This window comes from Pithys albifrons, chromosome 2 (assembly GCF_047495875.1).
Source record: "Pithys albifrons albifrons isolate INPA30051 chromosome 2, PitAlb_v1, whole genome shotgun sequence".
In the NCBI taxonomy this organism is placed as follows: Eukaryota; Metazoa; Chordata; class Aves; order Passeriformes; family Thamnophilidae; genus Pithys; species Pithys albifrons.
Genome location: NC_092459.1, coordinates 93,251,447 through 93,273,981, shown reverse-complemented (window position 1 = coordinate 93,273,981; position 22,535 = coordinate 93,251,447). Strand labels below are relative to the sequence as shown.

Below are 22,535 nucleotides of genomic sequence, written 5' to 3'. Positions count from 1 at the left end.
TTTCACAGCCTGGATCCCTCTTCTCAGTGTAACCAACTCGAGGAAGAACCATTCAGGCGTTGGAAGAGACCTCGAACGGCACATCAGGAAGTGAACCACTGCACAGTCCTTCCATCTTGAACTCCCCTGGTTAGGATTCAAGCAAGTAAAATATTCAAAGGTCCCAATTAACAATCTCACATTAGTGAGAATAATGGGCAATTAGCACCTACAACTATTTCTGGTGGTTTCTTCCAAGCAAAGGAGAAACGCTCTCAAGGTTTCAAATGATTTGATCTGGATCTGCAAGACGTCATTCTAATACCTTTAATCATTTGATCCAATTTGGAGAAATGTCTTTCAACAGATGAGTGGAAGTAATCCCTCATTTTACTATTTAGTAGATTTGTGCTCTCTTATGATAGGCTGCTGGGCAGAATATGAAAACCCAGAGATATAAAAAGATCTTTATTGCCAGAAGAATATGGACCCTTTGAGGAAAGAGGAAGAGGGCTCCAGATGAAAAAAGGATGCTTGTTTACAAACATATATGTCCACAATGTGATCCTGATTTATTCACATCTAGTGCCAAAACCACGTTTCTACTCCTTATCCTTCTCTGTTGACTTGAGGTGACACCCTGTGGCTTATGTGTTCTGAAAGCAGATAAGCATGTAGTTTACGGTGACCTAAAAAAACTAAGCTTGGCATTTTCTTGTACCATCTTGGGTTGTACCATTTCTGGGTCCTGATGGGAGAGGAGGAGAAAGGAAAAGTGAAGAGAAACTCAATAAATAAACCCTGGGCTGAATTCTAGAGGTGCTTTTATAAAAAGTGAGCTGGCATGAGCAGCTTACTGGATAATCACGAGGCAGGGAGTGGAGCAGGGCTGCCCAAGGAGACCCACCTTGGAGCTTACACCAGAGAGGAATTCAACTCAGAAGCTGGAGAGGGACCCTCAGGATGCCGTTTCTGGGCAGTGCAAGGGAGGCACCCTGGGGGTCCTCGGGGTCTGCCAAGGGACATGCAGCCTGGCTCCACTTTCACGCTGTGGTGGGCAGAAAAGGATGGGTGCAATCCACTCCTTCAAAGTGGCCTTTCTCCTTGTACCACACAGCTATTTCTGACAAGCAGAGGTGCTGGGCTTTCACTCTCCATTGCTTGAGGAATTTTACTTGCTTTGAATTATCCTCACTCCCCCTTTGCTCCATAGAGGCTCAGAACTACTGGAAAAATCCTGCTGCTGGCTCACCACTTGCCACACAAAGCAAATTTAACCTCAGGCAGCCTCCAACAATGGAAAATTAACCTCCAGGTGTGTGAGGACGTGGGTGCTAATGCTGCAGGGGAGAAAGGAGCAGCCCTAAAGGACTGGCAGGCTTTTCTCCAGTCTGCCCAACAGACTTGCTTCTGCCATCACCACCACCCAATTACCCTGGGGGCATCCTCTAGTGGCTGCCAGCAGTATGGCCACCAGCCTTCCAGGAGAGAGAGGGAAAGGGACCTGCCCAGGAGGAAGGCAAGTGAGAAGAATAATAGTAATAGTTAAAAAAATCCAAGCACTGAAAAATAGCATTTTGATAGTCTGCTGCTGTGTGGATGCTGCTCAGTTATCATTTGTGATCATGGAATGCTCCAAGTCCCTTCAATAAGGGCAAAGATTAGGAAGCTGCTACTTCTTCCTGTGCCAATACAAAGTTTTTGTGGTGGACCTTTTCTGGCCCATCCTGGTTACTGCAGTGACCTAGAGAGCAGCTGGTAACTGGGATTTTCCTAAAGCAAGCTTGGTTTTTCATGTTGCTGCTGCCCTTGTTGGTGAATGGTGAGTGTGTAAGGGAAAGGAGGAAGGTGTTCTCTGCTTGCTGTGAAGTGGATGAGAAGTGCTGTTCCTTGGGACAGCTTGTTAAACATTTTTGTGCATTAAGCCATAGTGCTGAAATAACATCTCTCCTGGCTTTTTGGCAAAATATCCCACAACCATGCAGCACATGTTACTTTTTACTGACTTTTCCAGGGCTCAGCAAAGCCCAAGATAGTTTGGAAAGTGTATTTATCTGAGAGAACAATGTTAATTCTAGATAAAGACACTTGAAACCATTTCCCTTCTTGTCAGTGATGAAAGAATGAAACTGTATTTAAAGTGGAAAAGACCTTTCTATCAGATCTGTGGATGAGGAGGATATACAGTGAAATATGTCCTGCAGGACAAATTGTAGTAAACCTGCCCACAGCAGATGTAACCTGGTGCTGCTCTGGATGTGGGTAATTTGGTGTTCAGGAGCACAGATGACAGTCTGAATAGCCACTCACGCCCTTATGATTTAACATTCAGAAATGCATGATAAATGTGATACAGCAAAAGCACATAATTGTATACACTGCAGTGTTTCCTGTTAATTCAGGAATAAAAATATTTCAACAGAACATGCAACATTTGCTTCAGGGCTCACTAGTCCCTCCAGATTTACTCTTCTGCTTTAAACAAAGGTAATAGTGGTATCTGGGAGATGATCAGTAATTCTCCCAATGTTCAGCAAGGGGCACTCAGGCCCTCATTAGACCTCTAAGATTTCGCGTGGTACCTTTAAAGTCATTAAAGAGCAATCAGCACAACCAAAACAATGCAGATGGGGGAAAGTGCTGGTTTTTTTTAGTAGTTTCAATAGTTCAATACCAGCTGGGGATTTAGAGTGGCAAAAACGACCCCACCCATCAAGTTAACTCGCCGTGCCTGGAAGTTCTAAAGGGGATTAGTGGCAGTAAATCTTATGCAATACTCTGACACTCAGTTCAAAAAAATGAAGTAACACTTTTTAGAGTTAATGCTTCCCATAATCCCAGGCACGGAGCTGACAAACCGTACCCAAGCCCCAGCACAAACCGATCAGCCGAGGGTTGTGTCTGGCAGAGCAACCAACCTAAGGCAGGGGAAGGTTACGGGGGATCATCGAGAAGAGCTTTGGGGTGTGGGCAATTTAAAAAAGAAAACTGGTTTTGCCTTGCATCTACTTTTCTTACAAAACTTTTTCTTGTGATTCGCCTTTAATTTGGCCCTTACAATGGCTTTTTACTTCAAACAGGAAATACTGCAACAGATCCATAGCAGGAAAAAGCTCATTGCTGCAAGAGTGTTTGAGTTAATGGTCTCCTCAGCGGTTTCCCGTTAAATACAAATGCATAATTCATATGCCATTTTGGAGGAAAAAATGGTAGAAATAAATTATTCAAATTATTATTGATCTCACCATGAATGTGTTCAAATTCAAAATATTGTTAAAAATCGTATCATCTATGTCTAACAACACAATATTGACACTGTTTCAAAAAGCTATGCCTGCTCACCTAAGAATAAACCACAAATGTGTCAGTTAAGAGAGAGGAAAAGGTTGGTTTTAATGCAGACAGTTCAGTCTGGTATTTGTTAAACAGTCCGTTGCCCAGTTCTGGACCAATCTTAATCTTTCCATCTTCAGGAACATGAGATATAAAACACATCTATACTTAAACTATGGAAGTGCCCTTAGTTAATAAAAAAAAATTCCTGGCCCAATCTTTCTTTCACACTGCTGTGATATGAAATACGTGCCTTTTTGAGGCTTTTTTCCCCTTTTCTTTCCTTAGGAGTAGTGAGGTTTCACTGCAAGAATAACAATACCTGATTTTACCTATGATGGGAAGCTGTTGTGCAGAGAGGTTTGCTCATGCAACCTGGCTTATGGTTTTGCTTTCATTTGTAACTGTGGTGGGAACAGGGACACTCCTGAGGAAAAATGCAATAAAATTGCTGTACTAGACTGTATGATTAACAGGTGGAGGAAAAAAAAGTCTGATTTATGACTTTTTTTTTTCTCCTTACAGGTAACTTGGTAGGCTACTATTTTTGTGGCATGTGAGGTGAGTGCAGGTTGTGAGGCTGGAAATAGAGGTAAGTTGCTCAATTCACTGGTGGGACTGTTGTAAACTCTGGACCCTTTGGCTCCTAAACGTCACCAGGGCACACTGTAGAGGTTTTAGTGTGGTTTTGGCCTGGGTAGTTCCAGCCTTCCAGCCATTACTACCCACGTGGTTTGTCATATATTAGGAAAACACAGCTCTTCTGTGACCCCTGAGATGTTCATTATGAGTATTTATTTGCATGATTGTGATGCCTGGGGTGTAGGATTCACTGCTAAAAGGAGTTAGAAATGAATTTGTACTTGCAGAAACGGGAAGGAAATATGTTGGGAACTGAAATCTTACCAAAGGCACATGATTGTCATTACTGCTGGAAAACATTTCAGTGTAACAGGTGGATGGATCCCCAAGTCAGTCAGATAAATCAGATCATGATGTGAATAGAAATGCTGAAATTCCAGAAGTTGCACTGATTCTTTTTCTTGCGATTCATAACTTTCCTTCCTTGTATGTGATAAAATTGGCTGTTTAGTGAAACCTGAAGCAATTCCAGATAAAGCCACTAAGATTCGATCCTTGTCTACATACAGCTATTGCTTAAGTAAGAAGAAACTTAAAAACAAATAAATCCAAGCCCTGAAAAATACAATGTATAAAAGTATGTAAGAAATTGTCTTATGTATGTATATTGTACCTGATTTTCACACAACATTTGGGCTGGAGTCGACTCCAGAATCTATTTAAATGAGAGGGCTGGGTAAAGAAAGAAGACAAATAACTCCATTTTTGTTCCTGGTATTCTGAGAAGCAGGGACAGACAGAGGGAAGTGCCTGGATTCCAGCAGGAGGTACGTATTTAGAACTATGAATCACATTTAGGTATTTGCCTGACCAAACCTTTTCAGTCTTGTTGTGTTCAGATTGAATCTCCTTGTTTCCCGCCATGCTTGAGACCAAGACTTGGATACCTGTTCTGTATTACAAAGTTAATGATAAATCTTTAAGGCAAAGTAATTGTCTGGAACAGTTTGGAGTCTTGTTCCTAAAAAGTATTACCTACTAATTTTGGTTTGACAAAAGTTAAGTACTTGGAGGAAAGAAAACATTATGAAGTGGGATGTCAGTAGCTTCACTTCTGAAAAACCTCACTAAGGAAGCCAGTTCGGAGTGAAACTGAAGCCTAGACTTCCTTGTTTTGACTCCTGCCCTGTTTATTCAGGCAAAACCACACGCCAGAGAACTGCACGTAGATGCCTGTGTGAAGTGCACTGAGCACCCTCAGTACATCTCTGGTATCTGCTACCGCCCGACAGGATCCCTCTGCTTCCAGATCTGCCAGTGCCCATCCTCATAGTGAGCAAGTGTGAGTATTCATAGCTTTGGGCAAGCAGAACAAAGGTGTTACTGTAGTTCTTACAGGCTGAACAATTTGCAATCCCAAGAGCAGAGGATGCTAAAGGGATTGATCTGTCACTACCAGGATATGTGGAGAAGAATGAATAACTGCAAAATCAGGTTCTGTACTAGGATGGATGTGTTAAATCACTTGAGAGCCTCAACTGATCATATCCTTTTAACAAAGGATATTAATTATGCACATTAAAGTAAGACTAAAGGTGTATTCTTTACATCACTTTATGATGGTGTCAGTGCAAAGAATCACCAGTAAAGGGACAACTGAAACAATTCAAAACATATATTTGAAATGCAAAATCCAGTTCAGTTAAAAATTATATATTAACAGAAGTAAACAAAACAAAGTTGTCAAGAATATAAAAAAACTCTTTCCCCCTCCCCTTTTAAATTAAATATGCTGAAAACAACTTAGATAAAAAGGCTCTTCTGCTCAAAAGCAGTCAAGTACCTAAGTGAAGTTTCAGATACCTCTCCTGGCAGTAATGCATTTTTGATTGTTCAGCTACCATTTTACTGTCTGTTGGAGGCACATCTATGATGGCAGGACAGCAAAAGTATTCTGCAATTTTAAAATAAAGCTTTATACTGATTCTAAGGCAAGATAAACAATTATTTCTTGCACAATGTCACAAGTTAAGGAGGGGTTTTAGAAAAATGGAACTGCTATGTATACTTTATGTATGGAGAGTGGTCACTTCCTCACCACTAACAGAGCACAGTAAAGACATTGCATTCCACAATGCTGCTACTTTTTTATTATTATTTAGCAGGAGTAAAGAAATGGGACTTAAGTTACTGTGTACTTTGTGCAAGATAACATGCAATTTTGGAACTGGAATATTGGACCTCACCTTCCTATGTTACTGATTCCCTCTGTCAGTTCTACACTTATGTGGTAGCAGAGAGCTGTAAATTATGATCACAGCACACAAAGCCTTTCGTCTGGTAGACAGATGAAACAACTAGTGGGACACAGCTGAAAATCTCTCCCCTTCAGTTTCAGACTGCAGAGGAGCAGTTGACACAGCTCCTGTGATGTTAATCAGCACTTGCTGTATGTACCCCTGAAAACATCCATGCAGACTCATTCTGTTCACATCCCTTCACACAGGATTTTCAGATTGTGAAGGTTTAGTATTCATACAGCCTCTACAGGTTTGTTACTTCAAAAAATCATTAATGTATTAGGAGAGCATTAAATGTTTATTAGAATGCTTTTTTTTTTCTTTTGGCTTATCTCACTTGAAATAAAAGCCTAAAGGCAACTTACAGCTTTAACGCATATCAACAGAAAGTGGTTCACATTATGTCATAGCCGAGGATTCATCTCAGTCTGCTACAGCGTGTGGTTATAAACTCCTTTAAATTAACCTTTTGTTCCCATTACCTCATGGAAGTAATTTCTTGCACTCCCTGTAGGACACAGTGTACTGCTGTCTGCAACTTGAGAAAAACAAAATAAGAAAAAATCTTGTATTTGATCTTTCCCTTCCAGTACAGCTTGGACTAGTTGCAGCTAATTTAAATTTGGCCTGAAAGCAGCACTACAGCTGTAATAGGGGCTCACTGTTGTTTATCAGTGGCCCTTGCCTCCCACTTAATTAGGAAAATCTCAGCAATGAGGCACTGCAGGAGTTGGCAAAACCTACAACAATACATAAAGATTATAGCAGCAGTTTGTATAAGAATGGTAAACTCTGTTTGACTGGTATCCTTCAATCAGAAAATCCAGTCATAAATTGTAATTCACAACTTAAATACTGAATGGAATCTTTAATGGCATATCAAGAATTAAGTCGCAGAGTTTGTGAATCGATGCGGTTACACCGGGATCTCCTGCCCAGCACGGAGCTGCCTCCGCAGTCAGTCCCAGCAAGTGATTCTTTCCTGCTCGGGGATCAGGCTCCAGTTGGGCGAGGGCTTGTCCATCGCCAGCCAGTCGAAGTCATCCACCAGGTTCCAATTGTTGCTGTCTCTGTTCAGCCCAGACGACTCGAAATCCCCCTCGATTCCAGGGTAGCTCCAGGCGTAGGGGGCGAAGAAGACGTTGGAACAGCCCTCGATGACGGCCCGGCTGGTGACCTGCACGTAGAAGCGGCAGCCTTGGGAGCGGTGTGTGCGGAGCTGCTGGCAGGCCAGCGCCAGCAGGCAGTCGCTGCAGCCGTCCACGAGCACGGAGGTGGACACGGGCCCGCAGAGCACGGAGCAGTCGCGGCAGTCGCGCACCCGCAGCGTGTTGGGGTTGCCGCGGAGCCGCACCCGGCAGCGGCGCAGCCCGGCCAGCAGCACGTCCCGCTGCCGCAGCTCCGCGGGGCCGAGCTCCAGCTCCGCGTCCCGGGCGCCGCTGAACCCGCAGGGCGTCTCCCCGTCCGCCTCTCCCTCGGCCAGGCCGGGCCCGGGCGCGGCGGGGGCCGGCGGGGCGGGCTCGGCGGGGCGCGGGGCGCTGCCCGGGGCCGCTTCTTTCTTGAGGGAGCGGAAGGCGAACTTCTTCTTGGGCTGCAGCTGCTGCCGCCGCGCCGCCAGGTCCCCCTGCAGCCGGCCCACGGTCTCCTGCCCCTGCCGCACTTCGTAGGGCGCCAGGAACCGTACGCTGTCCGTCAGCAGCTTCTGCAGCGCCTGCAGGCGGGCGGCCGCCTCCTCCAGCGCCCCCGCCGCCAGCAGCGACTCCACGGCCTCCCGCTCCCGGCTGAACTCGGCCAGGAAGAACTCGCTCTGCTCCTCCCGCACCACCTGCGCCTCCTTCTTCTGCCGCTGCCGCTCCACGCCCTGCTGCCGCTCCGCTTCCCGCCGCTGCAGCCGCTCGGGCAGCACCGCTGCACACATGGCGGGGCCCCGGGGCTGGGGCTGCGCCGGAGCCTCCGCGGCCGCTGCCTCTGCCGGCGCCGCCATCTTGCCCGCCCGCCTCCCCTGCGGTCACTAAGCCGCGCGCCGATTGGCTGCCCGCAGCCCCAGCTGCGTCGCCGCCGCCGATTGGCGGGCCGGGGGCTGGCGGAGGGCGGGGTGTCCCGCGCTCTTAAAGGGGCCGCCGCCTCTCCGCGGGATGGGGTGAGTGCTGGCGGCAGGTGCCGCGGGTGATTATCCTGCTGTCCAAATTAGCTCCGGGATACAAATAACTCTACGCTCCCCGCCGTGCGCGCGTGTAGCTGCCGGATTCCTCCCGCCCTCCCGGCACCTTTCCCCTGGGTCCCCCCCACCGCTCTCAGGCCGCGCCCGCGATGGGGACGGAGCGCGGCCCCGGCGCTCCCGCGGGCGGCGCAGCCGGAGCAGGCGGGGGACGGCTCGGCTCGGCTCGGCTCGGCTCGGGGCCGGGCCGGGACGGGAGGTGCAGGGACCGCAGCTCAGCGCTCCACCTGCCACCCCTGCGCTCGGGGGCTCCAGGCGGTGCCGGCCCCGATCCCTGCCCGGGCGGGTCCCTGCGCAGGTTCACGGGCCCGGCGCCCTGGGAGGCTCCGCCGGGGCGGTGCGTTAATAAACCTTCCTCGCCACTTCCCTCTCCCGCGGTGAAACGGTTGTGGAAAGGGTTGTGGAATCCTTGCAGGTGACTGCAAAGGTGCTGCCGGGTTGAACGGCTTTCTTCGTGGCTGCTTATTTTGTTTCTGGAGTGTTTTGTTCCAGTTCATGAGGGGAAACGTGGGAGCAGTGCCTGTGGGTTACTGTGCCCCACAGGGAGGAGTGTGAGCAAACCACGGAGGCCTCTGGGGAAACACAGGAAGGAAGACTTTGTGTCTCTTGTATAATTGGTACATGTGTTACAAATTTGAAGGAGGAACCTGAAATTAAGTGCACCTGGCTACGAAGTGGAAAAACAGTTACCATCCTTATACTGTATTCGTTTGAGAATTTACTTGAACTTTGTTTTGGAAATAAAGTTAACACAAAGCACTCTTTTAGAAATGTATGAAAACAAATTTAACTCCTGTCCTTTTCTACAAATACCCTCTACCTTCCCTTGTAATTTCAGAGGTGCTTCCAACAAATTAATATAGGGCCTAAAACTATCCATTGAAACAAAAAAGTGCTAAACCTCAAATATATAATCTGAATTTCAGTTACTGTCCTCTGTTTGGTAACAGCACAAGTTTTTTGCCTGATGTTCTTGTTTGAAAGTGTAGGCTGTTATGCCCCTTAGGGTTAGCATTTGAAGGTAGCCTTGGCTTGAAAGCAGCCATGGTTTTCTGTTTCCTGAGAAATGTGGTTAGACATGACAAACTATGTTAGAATCCATGGAGTACCTGAACCTTCTCTGTGATAGTGTCTACCCAGGTAGGGTGACAGAAGAAAGGCAGTGAAATACCTTTAATCCTTGCAATGAATAAGGGAGTTGCTGTAAAACGGAGAATATTCTTTTCTTAGTGTTGTTAAAATATAAAATAAGGTGATCACAAGGGATTGTTGTGTAACAACAGTAGCACTTTGGAGCAGGCTGGCCAGGCAGTGGGATGGGTAATGTTGTGGTTGATGCATTACAGCTCTTAACACAGCATTGCACCTGGCACAGCGCTGCAGTGTCAGTGGGTCCAGAATTTTGCTTATGAGAAATTAGATTTTGAGCCTCAAAACCTCTTACCCTGTAGAAGGGGAGTGTTCTCAATCATGAAAAGGAATGGTACCTTGAAATAGTCTCACTTGATTTTGATTTTTTTTTCCTACCAATGTGTTTAAATGAAACATTTAGTAAGTCTTAGGTATTTTTCCTAAGAAATAGTGAAATCCACTCCTGCAGTAATTGCAGCATTGTTCCCTTAGACAGGAATGTGGTGCAATTAATTCACTGTAATAAAAAAAGTCCTTATTTCCATGTTGTTTTGTAAGAAAGATGTGTGAGTTTCATTTTCTTAGCAGGCTTTTTTTTGCCATATGCTCCCATGAGTCTGGGGAACACAGGTAGTAACACTGATCTAAGTGCTTGTCCCATAAATAAGAATATTGCCACAAAAAGGCTTTTGCTGTTTTTTCAGTAGTCACAAATGTTCCTGGAGTATGGCTTTGGTATTGTTAGACAAATGTGACGCAGTAGATGAACTACAGTAGGTAAAATGAGTTTATATATGGAAAGATTGACAGCAAATTTTGGTGTACACAGCACAAAATAAATGTTAAGTATTTTATGTTGTAGTATAATAACTTCTTGTTTTACTTGGGCACTTAGAAACCTAGACATTCTGAATTGTTTTTTCTAGAGAGGGTTGGGGCTTAAATTAATGAAGACCAGATACCCTTGTGAATAGGAGCTTCTGAGAGAGATTGGAATCTTTCCACCTTCCTAATGTGCACAAATGGTTTTTTGGTTAAAGCAAAAAACCCAAACCAAACCCAAAACCAACCAAACAAATAAACCCCCAAACAAAACGCAACACCCAGGCACAAGAAGATGAAATGTATGACCATAATGAAAATTTAAAAAGGGAGCAGTAAAATTCTTCCAACTGTTCCATCCTGAGATTCCAAAATTGCTTTCCACACTTACAATTTGAGGTTTTGGTCTAATTGATACTGGCATGTGTATGTATATAGATGTGTGTGTGTTTGTGTGTGTGTATATATAGTGGTCATAAAAAGACTGTCAATTTTCTTCCTGGCTTGGCTAGCAGCAGGTTCTATGTTTTCAGGGTGCATAGTGTGCTCCATTAAAAGCCATAGGTACCAAGAGCACAGAATCACAGACTATTCTGAGTTGAAAGGGACCCACAAGGATCATCGAGTCCAACTCTTTAGTCAATGGCCCGCACAGGGGATTGAACCCATGACCTTGGCATTATTACAACCAAGTTTTAACCAACTGAGCTGATCTCATAGGGAACAGAAGATTTAGTCTCCCAAAGAAGTAGCCACATGAATAAAATGTAGGCCCTCTAGCTCAGGCTTGGACTCATTTGGGGAAGCTGCAACAAGTGCTTTGGCTGTTTGGGGGTATTAGATAAAAGTAAGGTACATAATTCTCTGTGTTATATTTTTTCTTATTTTTTCCCCCTCTTGGATGTGCTTTTGTTCCTCTTTGGTTTGCAAGTAGATAGTTGTCAAGTCATTTCAGTAAGACCTTTTGCCCTGGTTTGGACTGTACAGTGTCATTTGTTTTATGTGAAGTTGCAGGTTGCACTTGCTTACTTTGATCTAGCGCTGTGAAACTCCAAAACATAAGCTCCACTATGTGTGCTTCCAGGTTTAAATCTGTGTCCCACGGTTATCACTCTCACTGCTATCTCCCTGAAATATTTCATATTGATATGATATAGCTCAACAGCACTAACTCATAGCCTTTTGAAGTGAGATGTATCATGTAGTTCACGTGAAGGTTCAAGATGCTGTATAGTTCCATCATTATCTTAAGAAGAATGGGGAGTAAAAGCAAGATCTGCAAAGGCAACTGGGTGTCTGGTCTCATAAGAATGGATTCTTATACTTGAGGTCCCTGAGCTTGTAAAAGTCCAGAATCTCATAGTTGTGGCATGATCTCAAGATGTAGATTTGTGCAGGTCCAAGCAGAGGAAGGAAGGAAAGTAGAGTTATTCCTTATCATGGGTATGTATTTCCAACTCGGACAATTTTGATTCCAAAGGGTATGGTGCACTGTCACACACAGAGAAAATGCTATTTTGTCTTTTAGCTGTGTTTTCAAGGAAAGCAGCAGGCTCTGTGCCATGCACGGAGCTCTTATCTGATAGATGCCATCTCTGCCTGTTGGATTGAGTTTCTGCAGAAGAGATTAGCCCAGGAACGTAATTACTTCTGGCTACAAAGTCGGTACTTCAGCGGCTTGCTTAACCATGGCATCCTACTGATGGTTTTACTAAGGGCTCTTTGAACTCCTCTGGCACTGTGATCAGGCATTAAAGATGTAAGCCATGTTATGATTTATTTAAGATACTGGGCTGCACATTTTTCACGGTGGAATGGGGCTTCATTAAACGTGAGTGTTGAGTCGCTGTATCTCTGATCTTTTGGAAAAAAATGAATTCCTTTAACATTACATTTGGCATGCAGATTGTTTTTTAAGAAGTTTTTGTTTGCACTAAAATGTTGTGCTTTATGTATTTGGCCATATGGAAAGGCAAGACAATGTAAAATACGTGTGTTTTTAAATCAATAATTAGAGAGTTAGAGCTAAAACGATAAAACTTATTTGGTGCAACTTAATTGCTATGAGTAATGCAAAAGCCTTGAAATGTAATCCTTGGGAGTGCTTAAGATACTAATTATTATTGCAACCAGTCAAGGTGCATTTGTTTTGCAACTAGTCTGAGCTGGCCCCTTCTGAGAACCTGGTATTTCCAATGCCAAAGGTGGAGAAATGGATTAATTTGTACAAAAATTGAGTTATCCTTCAAACCCAGGGACAGACTTCTAAATGTTTTGTGACAAAAGGCACTTCCAGATTAACAAAACAAGGCCCAAATATGCTAAACACAAAAGCTCAGGAGCAGAAAATCATTTAGGTTTGGTCCAGGCCTTGTGGCTGACTGCTGTTTAGAATCCTAACTTGCTAATTGACTGTGGTTAAATTCTGAAGACCTAGTATGTAACCTACGGATGCTGTTTATGGACTATCCCTTTATAGTCATTCTATTAGTTATGGAGTTTCTAAGAGATTTTTTTCAGTGCCTTACTTTATACTTCAGATGCTTTTACAATTATTTTTAAAATGCATTTCAAAAACCTAATTATTGGGCTACCCAGTTCAGTGGATCAGCCAGGTTCAACAGCATATCAAAGTTTTCCATTTTGGAATTGTGAATCTTAATTGCAAACACATTCCACTTATCTTTCTGAATAATTTAAGTGGAATTAACTTCAAGTCATCGTATTCCAATTTTTCTATTAGTTCTCCTGTACTCTATTCCTTAATGGATAAAACTAAACTTCTATTCTTTTTGCCATTTATTCATTGTATGAAAAAGTCTGTCAGCTATCATTTTGAATGAGGGATGTCTCCTCCTATTATTAGCATTTGTTCTTCAGAATAAATCTCAGAATAAATCCATTCATACTGATACATTGTCTTGTGATAATACCAAGACTTCTTTTATAGCAATCTTCATTCATATCCAAACATCAGCCGGCTGGGTCCATTGTAGGGACTCAGACATGCCCAAGGAAAACCACATCTCAAAAGCTGTGACTTAGGTGATGCTTTACTCATAATGTTTCTTGTCCTCCTTTTAGACCTTATTTTTTGCTTAGGTTCCTTCTATTATTATTTGTTTGATTAAAAATAATTTACATCATCCACAACATCTCAGTTGTATTAGGAATGGTTCTTTTGTTCATTTCATTGCCTGGCTGCTGTTTTTAGTAACTACTGGTTTTATTAAAAAAAACCCCAAACCACAACCTTATGTCTTTCTATTTATTAGCATACTCTTCTGTATTTCAGTATCTGTACTTACCTGACTCTTTCCCCATTCATATTTTCTAACCAAAGTAACTATGAATATTATAAAAGGTTCTCCAAATTTCTTCCATTGTCTTATAAATAAATTTTGGCAGTGTTAGTTGTGGACGATTATTTCTCCAGGTAAAAGATCTCTCTCTAGGGGTGTTTTTTTTTCCTAATACATTTTAGTGGCTGAATATCTTAAGATTATTCTAACTTGGAAGTGAGAGCTATTAATCTTTCAAGCTTAATTCCCTTTTTAAGGTACTCTAAGCTGAAGAATATGAGACTATTTAAATAACCAAGAGCATGATATAGTTATTCTTGATCTGTTCCAGTAATAATTTTGAATTGCCATTTGTTTCAATGGGAGCTCCAGTCACCATATTTTCTTTGGTTTTACTTTATTGTCTTCCATATGTCAGATCCCCATCTCAAAGGAGCATAGTTTCCAAAATCTGATTTTTAGATTCATTACAGAACAGCCCTGTTGGCCTTCACCCAATCTCCAGTCATAGAAACCTGTCTGTCTTCTGGTGTTGGTGTAAATTTCTTGTTCTGAGGTTTACTCTTTGTAACCTCCTCTTACTACCTCCATCCTAACCACTCACCCCCCAAGACACCCATTGGTTAGGCAGTTCTGTCTTGGCAGGATGGTTGATACTGGAGTCACACTCCTTTACAAGTTACATCATGAAATTATCACCCAGGTTTTGTAAGTGCTGTTTTGTGTTGGTAAGGCATGGTATCAAGCTGAACATTTTAATGTTTAAGTAATTTTTCCGGTGAGTCATCCAAACATTGGTGGCAATTATTCAAAATTTGGTGGTTGATAGGGATGTTGAACAGATTTTTTCACATGATTTGTTACGTTTTATATTCCAAGGTAAAGTCCTTCATGCCCCTGTATTTGGGTGCCCTCCTTTTTGAGTGTTGTGACCTCTACATCTCTATTGCTTGTACTCTTTAATGATGACATGTTTGTTTCTGTGCCTTCAAGCTTAGAATTATTTATTCTTATCTAAATTAGTCATTAATAAAGCAGTATGTAGATAGATAATCGGTGTGACTGGGGATGAGCTGACACAAGAAACATGTCAAGGGATAGAGAGACAAAGACGCAAGGGAGGAACAAGTGCCCTTGATAGAGATGAAGCTCAGTCTGAGGAAGCAAGGCTGCAGTGGAGCAAATGGCATTCTCTTCTGACCAATATACCTCAGAAAGGATGCAGGGAGTTAGGTTACAAAACAAATATTCATGCAAGAATCTTGGGATGGCGATGGAATTAATTCCTCTAATGCACTAGCTTAGTTTTTAAAGTCTTCATTATGAATCTACTGCTGCTTAATCTTTTTTTTGGGTCCTAATTTATGATTGCACAAGAATTGGAATGTGTGTGATGCAGACCTGGAAAAATGGGCTGAATAACAATCAAATGACTTGATCTGGGAGAAACCTGGAGACAGAATGAATGAGGGTGTTTTGTGCCCCCTTATTTTCTCCCTCTCAATATCCAAGTGTAGTTTTCACTTCTTTACAATCTGTCGTTTCAGGGTGATGTGTCTCAGATCACTCCAAATGTCATTTGGTGTCTTTGCACACCTATGAGAGTGGTATTTGTTAAATAGCATGGTCACAGTTTGACAGCTGATGTCAAAATACAGCCAAATAGTGAGTTGTGTGATGGGTGCACATGATGTTCCTGGTAGCTGTTATTACACCAATGTCTGTCTTCTAGAGATTTCTCTTATTCCTTTTGACGTGGGTCTTGCCTTTCTTCTCACGCTTATTTCCCCTTACTCCTTATGAAGCTGCTACAGGAAAATAAATTCATGTGACTGTGGAAGGTAAAGAGGGAAGGCAACTGATTGTGCATTGTGTGTAATTTGGAGAATAAGACTCTGGTTGTAGATGACAGCTCTGAGCAGGTGACTCTGGGGCAGACAAACTTTGACATATGAGGGTCTTGTCTATTAATGTAGTAAGGCAGTGAGAAGAGGGGCAATCTCTTGGGGCAATGACACCCAGTTCAGAAACACCACATGATCCTCTTAAAAAAGCATGATATCTCACAGCAAAAAGTAGTATTTCTTTACAAGCATGGTCTGGAAAGTTCCGCAGTACACCAGAAAAGGGATAACATTACAGCTGATGACTGCATTGAGACCTTTTAGTATTAGAGGTGACATTAAGTGCATACTTCAATATGACTGATAGTTACACATACAACTCTTGATTTTTTTTTTTTAGTAACGGTTTCTACCTAAGCCAGTTTTGGTTTTGAATAGATATAGCAAACATAGAAATATATGCAAATTTACTTTACAGGCTGTACAGTGTATCCTGGTTTGGTTTTGTCCACTTGGGGCAATGGAAAGGGTTTCCATCCCTCTGGTTCACTGACTTGTGTAGATCTGGAGAAATCTAGTTGTTGCAGGGTGTTTTATTGTATAGATTATGTTACCTCTCCTTCCCTCTTGGTACTGTACCTGCTTGTTGATGTTATTGTCAATGCTGCTTTGAAGCATCCTTCAGGGAAAGGAAATTATAGTTCCATCACGGAAAATTTGCATAGGATTCTGTGTGTTTCTTATGGTAAGAGAATGTATTCAAAATAATTTGTCCTCCTTTCTCCAGTTCCTTCTTTGTACCACATTGCTCACTTCCTATTTGTGGTTTCTGTAGGACTGGGAGACTAATAATATACTGATCAGAGGTTCGGCCTTCTAACCTCTAAAGCAAAATTTCTTCCTGTAGACCAGATCAGAAGAATGCTTGTGGTGTTCCTTCAGTTCACAAACTCACTTGAGCAATATTCTCTAAAGCCAGTGATGCTGAGCAGCCTTGAATTCAGGGTAGAGTTTGGCTCCTTGAAATATTTGCTGAAGTTAGGGACTTTGAAGTTTGGCTTTTTCAGTTTTCTGATGCTGGTATCAGGAGTATAGGCTTGCAGCTCTTACAGAACTCTTTGGCATGTGGTGTTTACATCTATGTTGTTGGCTATTTGGGTCCTCGCTGTATTCATGGAAAGGGGAGTTAATACTCTGGCTGATGGACTGGGCACTGCTTTGTAGAGCAGTCAGGCTGGAGAGCAGCCAGGCAGAAAGGGACCTGGGGGTACTAATTGACAGGAAGCTCAACTTGAGCCAACAGTGTGCCCAGGTGGCCAAGAAGTCCAATGGGATCCTGTCCTGTATCAAAAATAGTGTGGTCAGCAGGACCAGGGCAGTGATCCTTCCCCTGTACTCTGCGTTGGTGAGGCCACACCTTGTGTATTGTGTTCAGTTCTGGGCCCCTCAGTTCAGGAAAGATATTGAGGTGCTGGAGCGGGTCCAGAGAAGAGCAACAAGGCTGGTGAAGGGACTGGAGCACAAGTCCTATGGGGAGAGGCTGAGGGAGCTGGGGTTGTTTAGCCTGGAGAAGAGGAGGCTCAGAGGTGACCTCATCACTGTCTAGAACTACCTGAAGGGAAGTTCTAGCCAGGTGGGGGTTGTTCTCTTCTCCCAGGCACTCAGCAATAGGACAAGGGGGCACAGGCTCAAGCTCTGCCAGGGGAAATTTAAGCTGGAGATCAGAAAAAAATGCTTTCCAGAGAGAGTAATCAGGCATTGGAATGGACTGCCCAGAGAGGGGGTGGATTCACCATCCCTGGAGGTTTTTAAACTGAGATTGGATGTGGCACTGAGTGCCATGATCTGGTAAATGGACTGGAGTTGGACCAAGAGTTGGACTTGATGATCTTGGAAGTCTTTTCCAACCCAATCGATTCTATGCTTCTATGATATATGTGTTCCATATGTCTGGGCTGCATAAAGGATCTGCTGGGCTTATACTGAGGCTTGTTTGCTTGGGCCCAACTCTTCCATTTAGGGAGGGACTTGTAACTTCACCTCAGTTTTCTACTGCGGGCATGGAGGTAAATATGATTTGTAGGTGAGTCTGGCTTTGGCAAAAGTTTGGAAGTGGTTGATTACTTAAATAATGCAACTAGATTCTAATTGAAAAACAATGTTGAGCTGCTGCCTTTTTTTTAATATAAGAAATCCAGCCAACTTCTTTGAGAAGGTCCACTTAGTACGCTGCCCATAACCATTTATAGGTAGCTGTATTTTAAACTAAAAACTCTGTTTTTTTGAGCTATAAAGCTAATAAAGAAGGATGTGCTACTACATAAAGTCTTCAAATCCTTGTCTCTAAGGAGTTTTACCAAAGTTACTTAGGAATAAAATAGAAAAATTCTTGAGAATTAAAATTACTATAAGAAAAAGCTCTTTAAAACTTTTTTTGTTTGTTTGTTTTAAAAGCATTACTATCCATATCTCTGCACACTAAGAATCTTTTCAACCATTTTTTTTATAAACCAGGCTTCTCTGAATTATCTGAAGAAATAATTATTTTTAGAATTATTTGAATGTTTTTTAATGAAGTGCATAGTTTAGGTTGAATCAGTTTTCTATAGCCACAAAGCTTTAAAAACTAATGCTTTTAGATGAAGCAAGCTGTAGAACAGTATCAATGGACTCTCAGTGCTACAACTTTTGACTTCAAAGTAACATTTTCAGGTTACCTAAAACTTTTTTTTGAAGGAGTTGAAATTCATGTAATCTGTTTCCAGCAAGGCTGATAAGAACTTAGGTAAAAATACTCAAAATACTGCAATTTGTAAGTGATTCAAATCTTATCTTTTTCAAGGTGACCTTGCATTGTTTTTTTGTGGGGATCCCCCTCTTGCATTTTTTTTTCTGGGGACCTCCAGGCACGTCAAGCGTTGTAGAGGTTTATGGATTTCATGTGAAGGAAATCAACCAAGTTGTTCAAATTAATCTCCATTTTAATAAGAGAAAAACTTTCTTTTACTTTGCTGTAACCCCAAACACCCCCCCTAACTTTTAACCTAAAGCCAGCAGCCCAGGCGAGGTTCGCAGACGTACTCAGCTTTCTCAAGCAAAACGGAATAAAAAAAGAGAAGCTAAACTTTTTAAAGGGCCTATGTGTAAAAACGCGGAGCGAGGATCGCGCCGGAGCCGGGGACTCATCATGCCAGGGCGGCGGTGCGTGTGCCCGGGCGCCGGTCTGCGGCAGAGTCCCGGCGGAGCCGCGCTGTGCCGTGCCGAGCCGTGCCGGGGCTGTGCCGTGCCGGGGCTGTGCCGTGCTGGGGCCGGGGCTGGTGCCGGAGCGGGAGCCGAGCCGAGCGGGGCCGCGCTCTGCTCTGCTCTGCTCTCCTCCCGCTCGCTTTCTCTTTCCCCCTCTCTCGCTCGCTCCCTCTCCCGCTCGCTCTCCCCCCTCCCTCCCTCGCTCTCTCGCTCTCCCTCTCTCTCTCCTACACTGCCAGCCCCTGATGTGATGGCGAAGAAACCCCGTTGACAAGGCACTGCTTTTTCATGACGGTGAGTTTCCCTTTGAGTGTATTATAATTTTGTGATAAAAATTTCAAGGAAAAAAAAAACACACAACCTCCTTCCTCCCTTCCTTCGGGGAGGGAAAAGAGAGGGGGGAAATCTATCTCCAGACAGACAGAAAAGAAAGAGGAGCAAATTAACAACCAGGAGTTGCCAAAACCAGGATATTAGGTTTCAGCCCAGAGAGCTATTGGCTCTGGGGCTATGTATATAAATATATATCTAGAGAGAGCGAGCGAGAGGGGAGACGAGGAGGAAGAAGAGGGATATTTTGTGGGTGGCTGTTGTTTGGGCAGATGTGGATTCACATGGAAATGAACTATATATATGATTTTTTTTTCCGCGAGGCTGGTGGTGGTGGCTGCTGAGGGCACTTAAAAAAAGTTGTTTCTTAAAATAAAGGCGCGGGGGGGTGAGGTTGAAGGGAGAGATAAGGTTTCAGGTCCAGGCTGATAGCTGCAGAGGGGAGAGGTTTGGGGTGGGTTTTTTTTTTTCCTTGCTGATGCCATGCAAATTCAGGAGAGGAGGGAAGAAAAATCTCTTTTAATGACTCATTGATTGAGCCGGTTTAAAATTAGTTGTTGTTGTTGTCTTTTTTTTTTTTTATTTTCCGCCCCCTTGATGGCCATCAAGAGAGGGATGGAAAGAGGAGAGGAGGGAGAGAGTGTGTGTGTGTATGTGTGAGTGTGAGAGAGAGAGTGAGAGGGAGAGAGGGGGATAGAGAGAGTGTGTGAGGGAGAAAGAAAAATAATCTTTTCAAATCTCCTCCCTCTTTTTTTTCCCCCCTCGTTTCTTTGCTTTTCTCTAAAGCTCTGTGGTCTGTGAAACACTCTTTTCTTCCTCCTCGTCGGGAAAATGGAGACACTTCGTCTCTCTCCTGGCTGTGCAGCTGGGAAGGATTTTTCTTTACTTTTTTCCTTTTTCGCTCATGGCTTGATTTTTTCCTTTCCCCCTTCCACTCGCCACCACCCTAATCGTGTCTTTTCTTTGAGCTTGTGTCTCAGATTTGTACCTTCTGGGGATTTATTTTTCACTCGTTTCCTCGTTTTCGGTGTCGCCATTAGATTTGATTTGATTTGTTTGATTCTTTATTTGCAATTTCCTCCGAATCGCTCCGTGCCTCCTGCCTTTAACCGAGGGATGGAAACGGTGCCGCTTTTTGTGGGTGCGCGAAATACTCGGGCGGTAGGTTTGGGCTAATGCGCTTTTTTCGCCTTTTCGGGACCGATTTTGCGATGTGCCTTGCATTTTTATTTTTTTTAGTTATTATTTTCCTTTTGGAGAGAGAATATTGAACTGTAATGCCTGTTTAAAACACAACAATAAAGCGTCTCTTTCTGGAGTGACCCGTTTGGCTTCGCTGTAGAGGGGATGCGAATCCGACCCTTTGTGCTGCGGGGATTATTTTCCGTAAAAGGAACAATGTTTGATAAATAATTTTTTACTTATGGCTTAAAACAGTAGTCGGTCGTGGAGAGGGTTTTCTGAAATGCTCCCTGTTCACATTTATTGAGCTACGTGTGGAATTCAGTATGTTAAATTGTATATTGCTTTCGGTATTAATTACAAAATTCAGCTACAGATGATGGCAGAAAGCAGATACGAAGATATTACTGAAACCGGGCAAAATCCAGCGACGTGGAGAGGGCGCGTTTATAGTGACTCGGAGCTGTTCTTAATCATTGTGTGGAGGAAGGAGATGGGGAGGCCTTTGCTTTTCCCTTCTGTGCTGCTCGGGATCGGCAGCGCGGGCCGGAGAGGGATGGAAGGGAAGGGGATGGAAGGGAGCGGGGATCGCGGCTCCGCTCTGGGGGCGGCCGGGCCGGGCCGGGCCGTGTTGGGCGGGCAGCGATTGCGGTGCGAGGGGGAGCTCGGGGAGGGAAGATGGCGCTGCCTGGCTCCCTGCCAGCGTTTGTTGCGCAGTTTCGCTCTCCTCCCCCACGGGCGCCATCTTAAGGCCCTTTCGCTGCCGCCGCGCCGGGCGGGGCGGGCCGGGCCGGGCCGTGGAGCCGCTCGGGCCATGGGTCTGCTTGTGTCTCCGAAATGTTTCTGTCTTGCTCTTCGGGAGCCTCTCCTCGAAACCTAAAAGTCCTCCTTCCCTCCCTCCACCCACCGCCCCTTCTTTGTTGGTCCTGTGTCACTGCAGGGGGACTAGACAAGGCTGTGCTCCCTGCCCATCAGCATCCCTTAAAAGCTTGTTTCTTACCTCTGAAATTCTTGTCGTTCGAAGTATAAGAAGGAAAAAAGATTTGAAATAATATCTTTTTAACGGTGATCAAAAAATAGAACGTGACAATAAAAAAAATTACCTTTAAAGAAGTGTGCTGGGGCATTAGGGAAAGGTAATCTTCATTCAAGAGCCTTTAATTCTTTTAAAAGAACTTGCAAAAATAGACAGGTAACTTATTGGGTGGGTAGATAACTAATTTTGCTGTTACTCTCTTGGTAATTTTTTTTTGTGGGGGACACACATATATTTTTTCAAGTTTTTCTTTCTCCTTTATGTCTCACAGGAAGCTGTGCCTTTTCCAAATTGCCCAATTTGGCAGCTCCACCTTAATATACTTTTAAAGTTTTGGGTTGGTGCTGTTTTTAGGGAGAGTGTCAAAAATACCTTTTTATAAAAAAACTCACCTTTTGTTTGTTTTTACATGTCTGTGTAATCTGTTTGGTGCTCATGAGGCTTGAGTTTAGAATGAGCAACATCTGTACTCGGGAAGAGCAAGTGCTCATGCTGTGCCCACCAAGGGGTGTTCAGTGCTTGTTTAGTTCTTCAGTTTATGTTTTTTGACACATCAGAAGGCTTCCCTGTGCTCCCTGTTTCTTCCTGAAAGAAGTAGGAGATTTTTTTAAAATGTTGGATTAATTTTAAGGGGGTTTAAATTCTTTGCCTGTTAGGTTTTGAACAACTTTTCTGTGAAATACACACATCCATTGCTTGGAATATACTAAAAAAAATGTCTGCATATAAACTGTGTTTTCTGAAGACTTTCATGGAGATGACATTGTTAACATTTTAGCTTAGAAAAAATGCCAGCTATAAAACTTAATTCTTTACAAATCTTTTTAGTGTGGAGTACAGTATTCACATTTTTGAGAAATCTTGTTTCATGGAAGTCACCATTTCTTGAAGGGATTATCATACATTTTTATTAACAGTAATCTTGCGATCAACATAGTGAATTCTTTTTTTAATGTAGTGTATTTTTATATAATAAAATTTCTCTATTATGCCTTACAGCCTGGCAGATTGTGTGTGGGTTTTTTCATTAATTTGTGAAAATAATGAAGATGAGCAGGATGATGTCATACTCCTTTATTTAGCTGTGTTCTTATTTTGTTCATGCTTCACACACTTTGTGTGTTATATCCATATTCTTGAGTTGATAACGTGCTCAGTATTTGTGTGGACCTAGTAGAGGTCAGAGATGTAGCTGTTCTACTGTAGCTAAGTATTTGCATCACTGCCCCAATC

At 43.4% G+C, this 22,535-nt stretch overlaps 2 protein-coding genes across 4 annotated transcripts in view; one reads left to right on the top strand and one right to left on the bottom strand.

The window, feature by feature from the left end:
* Positions 1 to 5,494: 5,494 nt before the first annotated feature.
* Positions 5,495 to 8,203, bottom strand: TBCC (tubulin folding cofactor C). The gene has a single exon (XM_071577709.1). It carries the CDS (start codon positions 8,176 to 8,178, stop codon positions 7,153 to 7,155), a length of 1,026 nt encoding a protein of 341 aa, XP_071433810.1. The 5' UTR covers positions 8,179 to 8,203; the 3' UTR covers positions 5,495 to 7,152.
* A 76-nt stretch (positions 8,204 to 8,279) lies between these two features.
* Positions 8,280 to 22,535, top strand: part of BICRAL (BICRA like chromatin remodeling complex associated protein) — a 46,677-nt gene continuing 32,421 nt past the window's right edge. The window contains exon 1 of one of the 3 annotated variants that reach the window (XM_071577680.1): positions 8,280 to 8,334. The gene's annotated coding sequence lies outside the window, so the exon portion shown is untranslated. Of the gene's footprint in view, positions 8,335 to 17,722; positions 19,049 to 19,301; positions 20,246 to 22,535 lie in introns of those variants that run through there. The other 2 variants (XM_071577672.1, XM_071577687.1) reach the window with 2 other exon arrangements.

Excerpts from the sequence above, each read along its gene's own strand:
- TBCC (XM_071577709.1), bottom strand. The coding sequence starts at position 8,178 with ATGGCGGCGCCGGCAGAGGCAGCGGCCGCGGAGGCTCCGGCGCAGCCC.